The sequence below is a fragment of the Nasonia vitripennis genome, chromosome 1 (genome assembly GCF_009193385.2).
Source record: "Nasonia vitripennis strain AsymCx chromosome 1, Nvit_psr_1.1, whole genome shotgun sequence".
Taxonomy (NCBI): Eukaryota; Metazoa; Arthropoda; class Insecta; order Hymenoptera; family Pteromalidae; genus Nasonia; species Nasonia vitripennis.
In genome coordinates this window covers 29,046,571-29,062,920 of record NC_045757.1, presented here as the reverse complement: position 1 = coordinate 29,062,920, position 16,350 = coordinate 29,046,571, and the positions used below count along the sequence as shown (strand labels likewise).

Genomic DNA, 16,350 nt, shown 5'->3' with positions numbered 1-16,350 from the left:
GACACTCTCCATATTCAGTTCTTTATCCTCCGAGGGCCATAACTACTCATTTGTAAAAAGCCCGACAAACGACTGTTAAAAGAAACTGCGTATGACCGCACACACAACAACAGCGCCTGTTGCGTATGGTGCTCAGCCGGTATTAAGATAATGGACTTTGTTAATGGGCGGCACTGCCGCGCACTTTTCCATTGTTATGATTGCACTCTAGCCAGCCCTTTGCCGCAGATATTGGAAAGCGCGTGAATTGGCGCGCTAAAATGTCAGGCTTCCGCCAAGTTTTCATCCTCTTGATTGGGGAGTTTGTTTTAATCTCGACGGGGTGAGAGGGATAGAGATTGAAATTGCGCGCAACAGGGACTGACTTCTGCTGCTTGAAAGCACAGACAAGAAACGGCCGTGGAATGTGAAATATTGATTTTGTAAATTAAAAATTTTCGTGCGCGGTTGTTTAGCTTTGTTGAAGTCTGCAGTGGTTTACGCACGACCGTTAGAGTGAAGCGTACGCGATTTTTTTTTCGGGGTTTGACTGGCCTATAAAAAAATATGTAATAAACCAAACCACTCTAAGGATATTCATAACATGTTCAAAAAATTACATAGCGAACTTATTACAAAAAAATTGGACTATATTCAGTTCATTGTTTGATCACGCGATGCGTTATTAAAAGAGAGTGAACTTTTTTACATTTTAGTTCCTGACAAAAGCAAAGAGCCGGAGTCGAGGCAGTTAATCGGATTAGTGATAGGAATATTAACGACCGTCATCGTGATGCTTCTGGCCGCCATCACCTTCATCTTCTACAGAAACCGCCGACTTAAGGCCGCCCTCGCACCCACGACTTTCTTCGACCATCAGGGCGATCTCAAGGTAAGTTGAATCATTTTTGATAATCGTACGCGCTGTAAGTATTGTTTACTCTTCCGAAAATCAACGTTCCGAAGTTTTATTTTAAAAGCTCTCGATGGAATAACAAAAGCATTCAAACGGAAAACATCGAAAAATTCGACCGATCAAAAACTCAATCGAGCCGTAAATAAACGATCAACAGCAGTCGTCGTCACGTTCCTGTCGCTCCTCCTTTTTCGTTTCCAGCCCCTTCTTTCCACGCGATCGTGACCGCGACGATGACTGCTTTTCTCAGCCGCCTTATTTATTTATCAAGCCAACTCCTTCACCGCCAAGCGAGAGAGAGAAGCTGCAGTAACAAAAGGAGCTCGCTAACTTTTATTCCATCCGCGAAACTCATTCTCTCGGTTTTCGGGTGAGTTCTACCCTTGCTTTCGAAGTCTTTTTTTTCCTTTCGTTTCACCGCATTACATCGATACTCTTCTCCTTCGGGCTTTCCTCGATTTGCCCGAGATTGGAATTTGAATGCGATGAGGCGATTACTTTTACATTAATTTACCGTCGTATTTACCACTCTCTTTCTCTCTCTAGTTTCTTTTTTGGCATACCTTTCCCTCTGGTTTATTAATATTTTTTGTCCGTCTTCGTTCTCCTTCTTTTTTGAGGATAGTTCGCACACGAGCGCACATCGCGCAAAAAATGAAAGCTCAAAGAGAATCCAGCTTTTCCCCCTGAGAGAGAGAGAGAGAGAGAGAGAGAGAGAGAGAGAGAGAGTAGTAGAGAGCCCACCTCCTTCACAAAGTCCGAGCACTTTCGATTCTTCGGGGTTCATATTTTGCCCGGTTGCATTATGTGCGCGGACGCGCGTTTAAAACCTCTGCTGCTGCTGCTGCTCTCTCACTGCCATTGTTCCTTTTTATGGATTTGCTCGGTTGAATCGCTTCGCTCGGTTAAATATCATTGTGGAGAATATTTGCAGGATGGTGGCTATCTTTTGTTTGTCCTTTTTTTTTTAACTGCCTGTGGTAGGTTGGATTTTAAAGAAACTTTAGACGGAGAGCTTTTTGAAACACGCGTGAAAAATTTCAAAGCTTTGTAGATTCTACAGAAATTGTTTATTTTTAGAAGCTTTCTCGTTTGTTACATGACAATTAAATTTTTCAGAAAATTCTGACGTTTTTGAAATTCAACGTTTGATATCAAAATTCATCTGTCAATGTATTCTCGCAAAAAAATAAAATGGAAAAACCAGCGATTTGGACGAATGCAAAATTCATAACTTTATTACTCACGGTAAATCTAATAAAATAAAAAAATAAAAAGCAAAAAGTTGCTGCTTCTTCATTGATATGTATATAACTTATTCCGAACAAAGAAGAATGCCCATAAGTAAAGGGCTGCCTTGGGTCTCAGTCTGTAGGTTTTTGCGGGTTCTGCGATACTCACTCTACATGAATTTTTAAATCGCGAAAGATTAATTGTAAGTTTCTCTCAAACAGACGTACAGCTGTCCGTAAGTGCACGTCAAGAAAGACTCGAAAGCACTCAAGGAACTGGAAAATTATATGTTTTTGTTGAAAAAGTAAAATAGAGCGAGAGACGAAACGCCGGGGCAAGTGTTTACTGTCTCGCAGCGTTACAAACCAGATTAATAGTCGACTAAACTTTACTGGTGGCAATGAACCCCTCACTCCTTCTTACACGCCCGCGCGACTCTTATTACTTCGCGCGTCTCTTTCTACTTTTCTCTCTTCCTGGCGTTTTACTGCTTTATTCTGTTTACCGACTTTATTCGCCTTATGTATGGCTTTTCTGGACTTGAAAAATGCTGGCGCACTTGCGCGAGACAGAGAGTTTACGATCGTACCGAAAATGTTGTGTATTTATTTTTGCTGCGCTCAAAGTCTGCAGTATTAATTCTATACACTATTTGGATAATTTCTTGGACTTGAATTTTTTTAAATTGTTGGTTCACGAATTCATTGGGTGAAAAGTTTTTTCATCGAAAAATAATCCGATATTACGAGTCTGAACTCCTCATCGCCCACAAAAAAAAACTCACCAGCTAAAAAATTTCTCATATCTCGACGATAAAAGCTTCTCTCGGTAGAACTTCATCCACCGCCTCTCCATATATCTTTGTTAGTCCTCGTGTCGTTTCCTCTAATTTCCAAGGCAGCCAACACAGCGCCGGCAATTAACGTCGAGAAGTATAGCAGTAGTAGTAGTAGCAGTAGTGGTACTAGTTCAACCCCTTGGCTCAACTCGGAGTAACGACGGGCACGTATCGGCGCTTTTACCCTTCAGCCGCTTCAAGTTCGCCTTCTCCAGACGCGCAAAGTGTGCAAAAGTCAGACTTTCCCTCCAATTGGAAGCCGCGAGCCCAAGAGAAATGATTTCAGTGCAGTCCTTTGGCAGGTTATACGCGTGTTAATGCAAGAGAAAGCGCGAAATTAAATTTTCATTCGCGAGGACCTTGAGCAAAACTCGTTGCCGGCTGACTAATTTTTTTTTCCCTTTCTCAGCTTCCCCGATATATTTCGCGGACTTGAAAGAGAGAAATGCGAGGCGTTTAAAAATTTTTCCTCCCAGCCCTGCTGGAATACGTGGCAACGGACGCCGGCCCCCGGCGTGTTGAGAAATGTTTTTTCTCACTTCGACTTTGTTAAATGCGCGCCGGTAGCGACGGAATAATTATACCACGGCTGAATGTTTGCGGGAAAGTCATGGGTAAACGTAAATTGATCGTCGGGGCTAACGAGTTCTTAAATGCCTTCTCTCTCTCTCTCTCTCTCTCTCTCTCTCTCTCTCTCTCTCTCTCTCTCTCTCTCTCTCTCTCTCTCTCTCTCTCTCGATATACACACCTGCGGGAGCGTTTTTCTCTCGCGCCCGATAGACACCTTCGAGACCAATACTATTCCCGTTAGGAAGTTTTTATTGGCTTGGCGATATCGCGCGCCTCTACTGCTCCGGCGTTAATTTACTTTCGGTTCTTATTTTTGTCTCTCGTGCGAGCGGTGTATTATATTTCGTAAAAAGTTTTATGGACGACGACGGAGCTAGTGCGTAATAAAGCTGGATAATGCGATTTAAAGAGCGCGACCGATTAATCGCTCTATATACAATATAGTTTAGCTGTATAGCTCGTTGGTACGTGTGTTACCCCCCAAGACATACGCCGTGATTATTTTCTCTCGTGGTTTTTTTTACTGCCTGTTAGCCTCTCGGTTAAGTAACCGAATAGAAACCGAGAGGAAGGAGTTTTTCGAGCCGTTTAATCGGCTTTAATCCAGCGGGCTGAGACAATATTAACATTTAATCACAGAGGACTAGTTTACCCTCTCCTTCCTCGGGCTGAGGCAAATGGCGAAGATGCGAAGTACACTCGTTAAGGCTCTCCTCAAGATCATTATGTAAGGAAACTCCTTCCTCTAATGTCATGATTTCGACCATCTGGCAAGTGGTGAGTCTCAAGAAGGGAAATTTCAAGTGCTCACTAATAATGCTCGGGTAATAAAGCGGTTAGTCCGCCGAGTGGACTTTTGCTTAACTGCTCTTAATGAGGGGCATCGAGATTTTTCGATTTTTAACGTCGGAAATGGTCGTATGGGGGATTTGAAAAGTTTTGTAGAAAAGTTTCTATTTTTAAGATACTTTTTTTGCATACTTTTCTTCTAAATTTAAAGGCATGATTTGAGTTGAAATGCGGCGACCCATATATCGGAAGTTATAATTGTCAAATGAAGATACTGTGCAAATTATTTCAGAGTCTTGTTTTGAAACAGCCAAGTCAGGTTGTCGGCTGATAATTTAAACTTGGAATGAACTGTTCAATTATGATTTCTCTTTTCTGAGATAGTCAGAATATCTGAACGATGAAAAGGAAATGATAACGATGGCATAAAATCTTTGGAAACTTTCTTAAATTATCATTTAATCAACCGATATACACCCATCAAGCATATTTTCCTTTCCGTAAATAGAAAACCTTTCAAAATAAGCCTGATTTATATTCACATCTCGCGAGTCTTTAGGTCCTTTAAGCCACCTTATAAAACTTAGAAACGCAATTCATCTTCGTTCCCCTTCTTATTTCCACGTTCGACACAATATCCCCCAGCACTTTCCAGGCGAAACTAAAGCTTCGTCCAATAAAAACGTATATATATGTATATATAGGTCCGGAGAGATGGACAACAGCTTCTCTCGAGCTGACTCCATTTAATTAGCCGGAAGATGAAGTAGGCTTCTGATGGGAGACGCCGATACATATTCCGAGAGATGGGGTGTTATATCTTGTCACAACGGGACGAGGCGCTTGCGCGCCATCACTCATGAAAGTTAAACGCTGTCTGGACACCTACTTCTTGACTGTCCCTATGGGACTTTCCATATTGTCGAGGAAGTGTGGATAACAGTCTTTTACAGCCTCGAATAATTCATCGCTCGGCTTATTTATAGCTGCTTCGTTGGAAAAGCGTTTCGCACGACGGTTTATGAAACGTAAAACGAAATTCAAAGTGGAACGTCGGTGTATTGTAGTACGACTGTTTTTCCCGACAGAACTGTATACTTTTCCGCTTTTATTTCTGCGCGAAAGTGGAACAGCAAACGTCCGAAAAAGGAAACCCTTGAATGCGTTGAAAAAAAGCTGCAGTTTACAGGAACATTTCTCTCGTCCGATCTCCGATAGCAACAATTTCCATCCTGGGGCAACACAGAAACCTCCGTGTACAGTCATCCCCTTTCATGCCACCGCTTTTCAAGATTCTCTCTCACTCTCCCGGGAGAATCTAACATTAACCACCTGCTACTCGTCTAGGGAGAAGGCATTCCGGCACCGCTCGGCCGAGTGACCCCAGCTGTCTTCGCCCCCTATCTCACCGGTGCGCGCGACCGTCTTCAAACGAGTCCCCCTCCCCTTCCACCCCTCCTCCTTCGTCTTGAATCTCGAGTGATACAAAGCAGAAGGCTATGCGGTTTATTGTTGGAGGTATCGTTGAGCTGCCGCTGATGCCTCTGAGGGCCACTACCTCTCTCTCTCCCTCTCTCACTGACTTGAGCGTCTTGAGAATTGGGCCAGCCCGCTAAGTGCCTACTTGGCTCGATGTTTTATCGAGCTCGGCTTGTCTGCGCGCTTCTCGCTCCGATGATGATCACTATTGATTGGCGGGGACGCGAGCAGCTTTCTCATTCGGCTGGTACTTTGCTTCGTAATTTGAATGTCACTCGCTCTCGTCGTTGTGGTTTTTTTCGTAATGAATTTTTGCATCGCGGTTGGCTAGAATATCGATGAAATTTCCCGTACGCGGATGTGTATTACTTGTACCGTGAAATTGCGTTTGAATAAGTTACAAATATTCAATACGTTGTGCTAACGAAGCCGTGGGTATATTATTAAATTACCTTTTCCTTTACCAGGTTGGAAAAATGTTCATCGAGAACAAAATTTGTACTAATTAACTCGGAAAATATACAAATCAAGCCACGCCTGATTAATTCCTTTGTTCTGAAAACGCAACTTCAAAAGTCCTCTCGCTTCACCCCAAGCAATTAGCACTGCACACTTCCCCGACGTTTTCACCCCCCAAACATATCTCACCTGAGCAAAGAGCAACCAAAGGGTCGCGCGCGCGCGCGCAGAGACGCCGGCAAATTACAAGCCGTCGTGTGACGCGCGCGGAGACCTTTTACGGTTTCCCGCGAATAAGCGGCGCAACAAAGCGCTCGCGAGAATATGCGCCGCAGGAGCCACAAATTTGCGGCGGATTACTCGCGCTACGCGAGCCCTCGGAATCAGAGTTTTTGCTCCAAATTAAAATAATCTGTTTTGCCGCTGGCCCGCCTACACTATATGTGCGCCGTGTATCGTTCCGCTAATCGCATTAGCTCTCGCTTTGCCAGCGTCGCCGGCATGTGGTTTTCGTTATCGTTTCGCGAGAATCGGGAATAGCGTTTGCACTTTTTTCATTTTTCTTTTTAAAGGGGTAGGGGATGATTGCTGAAAAGGAGCGTTTGATTCGTTTCATTGAATTTTGGAGTAGTTGAGAGGGGTGATATTGTGGTTGTGGAAAGAAATATCTGGGACGCCGTCGACGGCGACAACTCGTAGGTTATAAGTGGTCAGACATACTTACTCTCATACTCGATCAAATCTAATCCACTGATTCCAAAAGTAAGAGTCTAACGCGATAGCAACAGTTTTCAAGCTCAGCCATTCTATAACAGAAGTTCAAAACAAATATAAAACTGCATCCCCACAGCGATCGTTCCATTCTCGCTGCGTTATTTTTTCTCTTTTCAACAATTCCTCTTCCACTGGCCTATCGTTTTATCCGCTCTATCTCTCGCACTTCAACTCCTCCTTCGATTTCTAATATTTTCCCGATCCCTCGCTTCTCTGTGCCACTATATAGTATACGTCGCTTTCGCTTCTACAACCTTCTCTCTCTCTTTCTTGCTCGGTCTACGTACGGTATGCGGTTTAATCACTCGCGGCACGAACGACTTTAATAAATGTCATAAAGCTCGACGAAATTGTGGCCTGCCACGGAGCGATTTTTTGCCGCAAGAAATTTCGCGCTGCCGCTCCGCACAGCCACCGCAGCAGCAACTTCGTTATATTATACTTATATGAAATCCTAATAAGTCGATCGTAAATAATGCGTGAGCGAGTTATTAGAGCAATTTGAAATGTCATTGTTGTCGGCGTTGATGATCTTAGAAAAATTAAACTTGCAGCTATATTACGCTGTCGTGTAGCGATTTTTTCCACTTTTTTTAACGCTATTTATATGGAGCAAAGGAGAAGTGCAGAATAATGAAGAAAGCTCTTTATGAAAGTGAGAGGGGGTATAGAAAACTGGGTTAATATTCATCGGGAAAGAAAAAGTACTTTGCTATGCAGTTATAATCGCGTATTCTATTCATTGTGCATTAATTAAATATCCTGTCGCTGAAACGACAACTGTAATTATAATTTGCAAAATTCTTGCCTACGTTGCATAGTTTCGTTCTTTTTTATATAATACAATCTTCGTTATAAAACGTGAGGTAAATGCTTTCAAGGAACGTTACCTGTAACGACCTTACAGCGGAGATAATGAAAGTTGTGATAATCAGTATTAATTACATCACATCACTTTCCAGTCTTCAAAAGCTTTTTTGAAATTCTACTCTCCTCGAGCTTCGCCATTAACTTATTAACAGAATATCAATTAAAAAAAAAAAAAAAAAATAGTCTAAAAGAAGCATCTTGTTAAACGCTTGTAATTTCATCATTCAAATACCTATTATGCTAATAAGCTTTAAAACTTTCCTTCGTAAACTTCTTCGACTTCCACCACCATCCGCAGCGTGGCTCGAAAAAGTCTTTAATCGTACCCCTCATCCGCGGAGCCGTTTTCTTTGTCTTATATTTATCCAACAACACAACGGATATGCCCAATCTCGTAAATGCATCTTTCTTTGAGAGAGAGCGAGAGAGAGAGAGAGAGAGAGAGAGAGAGAGAGACGGACTGGCTTATGGAAATTCGCACTTCCCGGGTCAGGCCGAAAGCTCTCGCTCTGAATATGTAACGTCAGCCCTTTAACGACGTGACGGCGTGAATTGAATATCCGTTACGTCTTGGCGCGCTAAAGCGACGAGCTCTGCTGCTGCTGCCTCTGCTGCTGCTACTGATGTCCGCCCTGCCTAATTAGAAGCATAAAGTTTGCCTTTTCGTTTTTCTCGCGTTGCTCCTCTGCTGACACTTTTTTTCTCACGAGCCAGAGTCGTGCGGGCTAACTTGGTTTATTTTTTGGTGCAGCGACTAGGTGGACGAAATTTCGCAATGGAGTTTAAAACACATCGTAACGAAGAGTTTGGGTGGAAGGGAAATGAATCGGTGTCTTTCGCGCGTGAATTTTTAATTAATGTTAACGAGCGCTAATGCGAAGATTACCTTAGTTTGTTCTAATAATTAAGAAAAAAAGAGAATGTAGTACTTTTAATCTTCGAAAAATATTTCACCCGGATCAAAATACACATTTGCGTGTGGATTTTAACGCCAAGTGGTATTCCGGGGTCTTATTCGGCGCAAAGAAAGTAAATATTTAATAGAACGAAGAAAAAAGCTCGACGATTCGCCCCCAGTGGAGAAAAAGAAGAACAAAAAAGGAACAATGACGACGGCGGGACGTGCGCGCGAGCGAGAAAGTTCGCGGCGAAAGCCCGACGCGATAAGGAATTCGCGTTGGATCCCGATGGCTAAGTGGTTATCTTATCTAAACGGGCAACGCCGCAGCTACTTGCCGAGGATAGTATACCTACCCTGTGCGAACGAGCAACCGCTGAGTATGCGTCTCCTAAACGGAAATTAACACCTTCGGGCAGGAGTAGGGGTTAGCTTGCTGTGCGCAAAAACCGATGAATATTATAATAAGCGTCTTTCCGCTCTTTTGCTTTCCGTAGGAGTTCGTTGGTGTAGTTTGTGGTGTTTGGTTATCTTGGGGTGATCATGGTATTTTACAGTTTGGCTGGAGTAATTAAGCCGATGAAGGAGTGTATGGGGTGGGACAGAAATGAAGGACGCTGAGTGACTGTCTGGTCAATTTCATTTATGATTGTTATAAATAAATGTATAAACTATTCATATTCGAAACTTGCTCCGTTGAACTTGCTTAATCAATTGAACGGAAGGGCGCCAATGCAAAACAAATTTAATTTTCCCGTTTCGTAAGGAAGTACGAAAACGTAATTAAACTTGCTGAACTACAATGGGTTTGAATACCCAAGATATATGGCCCGAGCTCGCAGAATGCCGCTTATCTTCATCAGACTCTAATTTGTATGCATAAATACTGATATTTCCATAAGTCAATTGCAGCTCTCTGCGAGTTGATGCTTTTTTAATATTCCATATCCGTAAAAAAAATTAATTAAACAGAGCTATTTACTTTAATCATAAAGTGCTTACTTTAACCATACATGTTTTCTATTAATTAAAAGTTTATGCTTTATTCACACACCCGATTAACCGTGTACGGGAAATTCCGCAAAACTGCTGTAATCGAGCTTTAAAACTCAGGAAATTCCTATGGTTGAAAACTTCTGAATTATTCAATCTCTATGATTAAATTCTCACGGAACGGCCGTACAGACATATCGACCCGCGGGATTTTACAGTCTAAAATCACCGCGTTACATTCGAATTCCGAATGCACGATTTACAGCGCAATATTTTACAAAAAAGCGCTTCGAAATATTTAAACTAAATAGCCCAGATATTATATCATACGATACACGCAATCACGTCCACTATTATCACACTCACTCCATACACATTTCAATCTCCCGCGCTCTCATCATCCACGCGCGCGAAAGATCCTCGAGCATCGTTTAATCCAGCTTTTTATCGCTTCGCGTATAAAGCTGCAGAGGGCGCCTCGCATCAGCGAATATTGTTCGTTATAAGGCCGATAATTTCCGAAGGTCCTCGGCTTCGCCTCGAGGGTGATAAGGCGGCAAAGTGCCCCACGAGATAAGGCACACGTCACGTTCGCGCCCCCAATGAGGACCTCATTACGCTCGCGCATTGCCTTTTATGCTGCAGCCTTCGCTGCCCGCGAGCAGACGCTGCGATTTCTGGCCCACATCGGCCGACGATACTTTTGTGTGTGCTTTGCTTCGTCTGCAAGGACCAGTTTTTTTTTCAGTGTTTTAGAATTTTCCGCTGAAAATTCACAGCGCAAAAAATACCACGAACTCGAATCAAACAACCCGCGGCGAACAAAGCGATACCACGTGCTAATTGATTACGACAGCCCGCAGCGGCGAAATTCCAAAAATAAAAATTCTCGTATATCCAATCCCATCAGCGATCCCCGCAACCATCGCGGTTTGAAAAATATAAAAATAAAACCTCTGTTGCGTCGCAACGCAATTTACTGTAAATCTATACACATAATTACATAAAAAAAAGAACTACAAAACACACACCACACAACACACACATTTCTCTATGAATCAACAACCCACGCGTCCTACGTGACCAAGACAATGCACTCAGACGCGCACAGTTTTTATATAGTTATATTTTTCACTAATCCGACAGAATCGACAGTCCCTACGCGGCTCTCGAGCATCTGCAGATTTATGCGATCGGCTCGCAGCCCTTCACACGTGTGCTCAAGATGCGCACTTTTTTCTGGACAAAACGCAAACGCGACAAACTTTCTTCTACCCAATCAGCACCCTCATTTCCAAATTTTCTGAGCCCATCAGCTCCTTCAAATTTCCACTAGGCGTACCCTAAACTACCCCTTCCGGACACTTCAAAATTCAGCGATCGACGGACTACCAATCGCGAGCAGAGGACCAGGAGATCTGACTACACAGTCGCGGAGTACAAACGCATTAGCTGGCTCTGTGAGTCATACATCAACACACTCAATCAAAGTTATATTTTTCTTGTGAATAAATTTTATATTATTTTACACCTAAACAGTCCTTTCAAATTAGTTTTGCAAACGACATAAGAGGAGAAAAACACCTTGTCCCCTCGCAACAACCTCAACAAAGTGCGCAGAACTCGTTATCCCCGAGCTCGAAACAACGCAATCGAGGGGCCGGGAGGTGCTCGATCAAAACGTTATAATTAATATCCATCGGCGCACATAGCCATGCACACACGCGCCCTTCGGAAGAGTAAACAAACGAGACAGAGAGAGAGAGAGAGAGAGAGAGAGAGAGAGAGAGAGAGAGAGCGAGAGAGACAGCCACTCGGCGGGATGGAAAGCGAGCTGCAACGGCATAAGAGAATAGCGGTATATAACGGCTATTCGCGTCTCTCTCTCTCTCTCTCTCTCTCTCTCTCTCTCTCTCTCTCTCTCTCTCTCTCTCTCTCGTATACGTATAGGTGGAGCGTATGTGGAGTCACGTAGCGAGTGGGAGGTCGCATGCATTAACGATAACGAATATTCGGCAGGTCTCGGTGGAGGATAGCGGCGGCGCGGACAAGGGACCAATTTGCCCCCCGCTTCCGTTGCAGTACCATCCGAGCGCTTACGCCGTCGCGACCAGCAGTACCACCAGCACCACTACTCCGCAGCTTCACAAAACCGGTAGGTATACACGCTGCGCTCACGCGTACAGCTTTATAAACATATAGAAGTGAGCCAGAGAGCGAGAGAGAGAGAGAGAGAGAGAGAGAGAGGGGGATCCAACGTAAACAGGCGCGGGTTATTCGAACTAGTAGTAAAGTCCGGACGACGTCGGTCAGATAGTATAGCTCCGCGTGGCTGTACACAGCATTCGCTCCCTCTCTCTCTCTCTCTCTCTCTCTCTCTCTCTCTCTCTCTCTCTCTCTCTCTCTCTCAGTCCAAAAGCAGCTAGGAAAACGCTGGCTCTGGTATACGTGTATTAGTTGGCCGGAGGCAACGATGCTTCCATCCCCTATACTACAGGCAGTATAGAGCTCTGGCCTTGTTTCCAGCGCAACACACACACACACTGCTCGGCTCCCTGTATATTTGTTGCCGGCCTAGAGGACACCTCATTCCACGCTCCGGAACGACGCCGCACTTAGCCTAAGCTCGAGTTTTAGTACCTACACTCTTTCGAATAATCGAGAACAGCCGCGTCGTTACTCTTTCAGAAGAGGGGGTTATGATGAGGCAACGAGGGGGGATATCGAATTGTACAGCTGGATTTGCAAAAGAGAGAGAGAGAGAGAGAGAGAGAGAGAGAGAGAGAGAGAGATCGGTTTCGCCATACTCGCACTCGGTGTTTGCTGCGCGGGATTGCAGGAGATTATCTGGGCCATACGTGTGCTGTACCGCGTATTTTGTTGCTGCGAGAACGCGAGAATTGGATCCGCCAGAGGATTCGTTTGGACAGCGCGCGGTAGCAGGGATTTTTGTCGGGAGTTTCGGTTTGGCGCTTCTTTTTTTTTCTTTCCGAGGCTATACACGTATACAGGGTGTGTGAGCGAAAATCCGCTGTTGATCCAAGCGGACGAGATACACGCGATGCTTCGTTGTTACACTCGTACGCGATTCTCTGTAATTCAGAGTCTGAAATTTCGGCTTGATTAGCACTGGATATAACATACCCGACTGCTTGAGTTTGGAGCGAGCGCGAATTACACAGTGTGTATACGTTGCACTTACCAATTAATTACGAGATCGTGTTACACTTTGAGTTACACCGCAGCGAATTTCAATGATGAAATTCCGACGGCTGTAACGAGGAACGCTTTGGATGTTAACTTGCTTATTGTGTAACTATTCCTTTGCATAATCTACCTGCGCGTGTATAACATTGCTGCATCGTGCGCAAGAAACCTCATGGGGTTTCCGTAAGCAATAAATTATCACGTAGAAAGGCAAACATATAAATCATCGATACATTCATCTCTCTCGCCTCCAATATACAATATGTAACGCAATAATCACAGCCGCGCACAAAAGAAAGCACACCAGCCTCTAAGCACAAGCTTGTAAAATATTTACACGAGACTCGCGCGAAGCAACGACATACAATCCGGGCCGAATGTAACTGTGACGTAGGACCGAGACAGAGCAGTAGGGGAGTATCTCTCGCTGTAGTACTCGGGCGCGGGCTTGCGGTCCGCGGGATAGTTTCGTCCGCGAAGTGAGCGGGAGAAACTCTAACGAGCAAGTTTACCGTCTGCCCGCTCCTGGAATTGAGCCCCGCTTCGCTTCCTCGCAGTCCCTCTCTCTTCTACGCCGTTGGAAATGGAAATCCAAGCGGATCGAATAGTCCGACAACTATTTCGTCAGGTCACACCTCTGCGTCTCTCTTTCTCGCGTTGGGATCGAGCGAGTTTACATACCTAACCGGTGCCGAAGCAGCGCGTCACCGACTATACTTTGCCGCGACTTTAAGTAGCGAGCTAACGAGCGATCGATCGAGTCTACGCAGAGCTTGGATATTAAGGTTACACTCGGACAATATAACTCGGCTCTTGGAGGTGTTTGGGGGTTTATTGGAGATCCGAGGATAAAGAAGACTCGTTATTGGTTTTGCTTTGTAAATATCGCCCTCGCGACCCGCTTACTATTCATTCATGCAACCAGCAACCTTCCTTAAAAATCCAAAACGATCGCTAACTCCCTCCATAAACCCCGCGTCCTCCTTGCTACCCCTCGAAAAAAAGCTCTCCAACCCCTTTTTTCTCTCCGCAGGCGCATCGTCGGAGCATCCAGTAATTCCACTGCTACTCAACGCGGCGATCAATCTGAACCGGCCAATTCCGCCGGTACAGGAGTACCCGTCGAACGCGCCTCCCATTCCGCCGCCGCCGGAAAAGTATTACGCCAGCACGGAAATCTGCAAGGTGAGCTGGTCGACGACGAAAAAAGAAAAGAAGAAAAAGCCTGAAGAGACGCACATTCGACATGCGAGCTCTCGCTATGTATGTAAATTGTCGAGCCTTCCTCTCGCGCTCTGCGTTAATCAGTCGCTAAAAACTGCTCCGCGGCCCCGTTGTTGTTGCCGCTGAGTTCGTTAACCCAGATGCATGCGCGCCGGGAAGTTTTTCATTTTCATGGGTGCATGCAGCTGACTGCGCTGCTGTGTTGTTCCTTGGTTTTTTTTTTCGCGAGCGACGACCCGATTCGCGAGAAGCAGGGAATAATTATACACGCACTGCTCGTGAAACTGGTCGAGGTTGTTGGGAAGTTTGACGAGATTTTGGTTTTTTATGCGGCGGAAAATGGAAAATGGCATTTTTTTATGTTCGCTTCCGCTCGCGCACATTAAACAATTTTAAAAATATAACAGCCTCCAACCATCAGTTTCCCAACAAACTATGTACTTTCTCGTCGACGGGGTTACGCGACTAACCAACGTCCACATCCGCGAAAATATTCTAAATACCTTGGTGAAATTCAAGACGGCATCAAAGAGCCCACCGCTGCCCCCACTGCCGGCGTCGCCGAACCCGAGCTGTACGCCTCCGCCGCGCAGCGGCAAGGCTTCCAGCACTTTGAACAGCTACAGTCCCGAGGATATGCTAACGGAAGACGAGGACGAGGCAGTAGTGCTTGCCGCCGGGCTCCTCGACTGCATAATCTTCGACTTCCCACGCGAGAGGCTCAACATCGCCGAGAACCTCGGCAGTGGCTACTTCGGCGACATACACATCTGCGAGGTTGACCGGTTTCCCGGCTACGAGGAGGTCTTCCGCAACACCAGCAGCGACCTCGTCGTCGTCAAGTCGCTCAGGCCGGGCTCATCCGAGGTGCTTAGGTGAGAGCTGGAAATTAATTTATTTTATGTAACACGCGAACGATTTTCGCGTTTTTCGTACCTATTAATAGGGACTAAAGTGACTCTTTTTTGACCGGCGGGCAAAAAAGTTAATTTAGCGGGCAATAAAAACCTTTATTGCTCGCATATTCAAACAGCGGGCAATAATGGCCTTTATTGCCCGCTAAAAAGACTTTATTGCCCGCAAAAATTTTTTTTTGTAATTTTAAAAAAAAAGTTGATTTTGATAAATTTGCATTATTTATTATTAAATAAAAAATGTACAAACTGTTATGTTCTTGAACAATATATAATTTATAACTAAATATAAATTAACATTGTCGAAATTTCTTATTTTTTTCATTAAAACCCTTTACATAATACTTTATTTCATTTTTTTCCAATTTTCTCATTATAAATTCGGTACTGTTAAAATCAATTATTTATTTACAAAAAAAAAATAAAAATGAATTTGACTTTTATATAATGTTTGAACAAGACAAGAGCACGGTTGCCGTGTCAAAAAATAGTCACATCAGTCCCTCTTAACACGTACGAAAAAACGCGAAAATACATCTGCGCGTTACATAAAATATGGTGTGCACCAAGGGCTAAGTGGGCTTTTTTAGGCCGAGTGTGGATTTTGCAGTACGAGTCAAGGCGAGTAAAAAGCCCACTTTACGCCCTTGGTACACAATATACTATTATGCTTGAATCACCTTCTGTCGGATTTTTTAATTATTCCTAGCTCGAGTATTCGAAAAATACATGATTCAAAATTAAGAATCATTAGGGAGCTTGAATTTTTTAATATAAAGCGAACCTCAAATCCGAGCAGTACTCTCAAAATGCTGAATATTTGAATGAAACTCATCAAATTACAAGCGAGCTAAAAATGTTGCACTTACGTCCCATTAGCCCAAAAGCTTAATAATGTATCAACGATGAAAAATTCAACTGACCCATTATAAACTCTCGCCGAGGCTTCGGATTCGAGAACAAGTTTTCACGCTTGCTAAAAAACAGTTAGATATAACGAAGCGTCATTTCGCGCTGCGAAACTTTTTCCCGACGGCTGTTCGCTCCTTCAGAGCTTTCCAGTGTTGTTTACACTCCACAACCGCTCTCGGAACTAAACGTTGCGGCAGTTTTGTCTCGCGAGAAAAGTTTTTCCCGCTCGAAATCGTTCCGAATTTACTATAAACGGCGAGCACAGCTCTTGATCGCGCTAACGACTGCTGACGCT

General features: G+C 44.2%; 1 protein-coding gene across 6 annotated transcripts in view; it reads left to right on the top strand.

Moving 5' to 3' along the window:
* The window catches only part of LOC100120219 (discoidin domain-containing receptor 2), a 185,155-nt gene that overhangs the window by 159,253 nt on the left and 9,552 nt on the right, over positions 1-16,350 (top strand). For 5 of the 6 annotated variants that reach the window (XR_004226327.2, XM_031920837.2, XM_031920836.2 and 2 more), the window contains 4 exons: positions 696-871; positions 11,818-11,953; positions 14,039-14,268; positions 14,749-15,104. Coding sequence is in view for 5 of the 6 variants with exons in the window: in XM_031920837.2 (XP_031776697.1) it covers positions 696-871; positions 11,818-11,953; positions 14,039-14,268; positions 14,749-15,104 (898 nt within the window). In the remaining variant the exon portion in view is untranslated. The remainder of the gene's footprint in view (positions 1-695; positions 872-11,817; positions 11,954-14,038; positions 14,269-14,748; positions 15,105-16,350) is intronic. The other variant, XM_031920840.2, reaches the window with a different exon arrangement.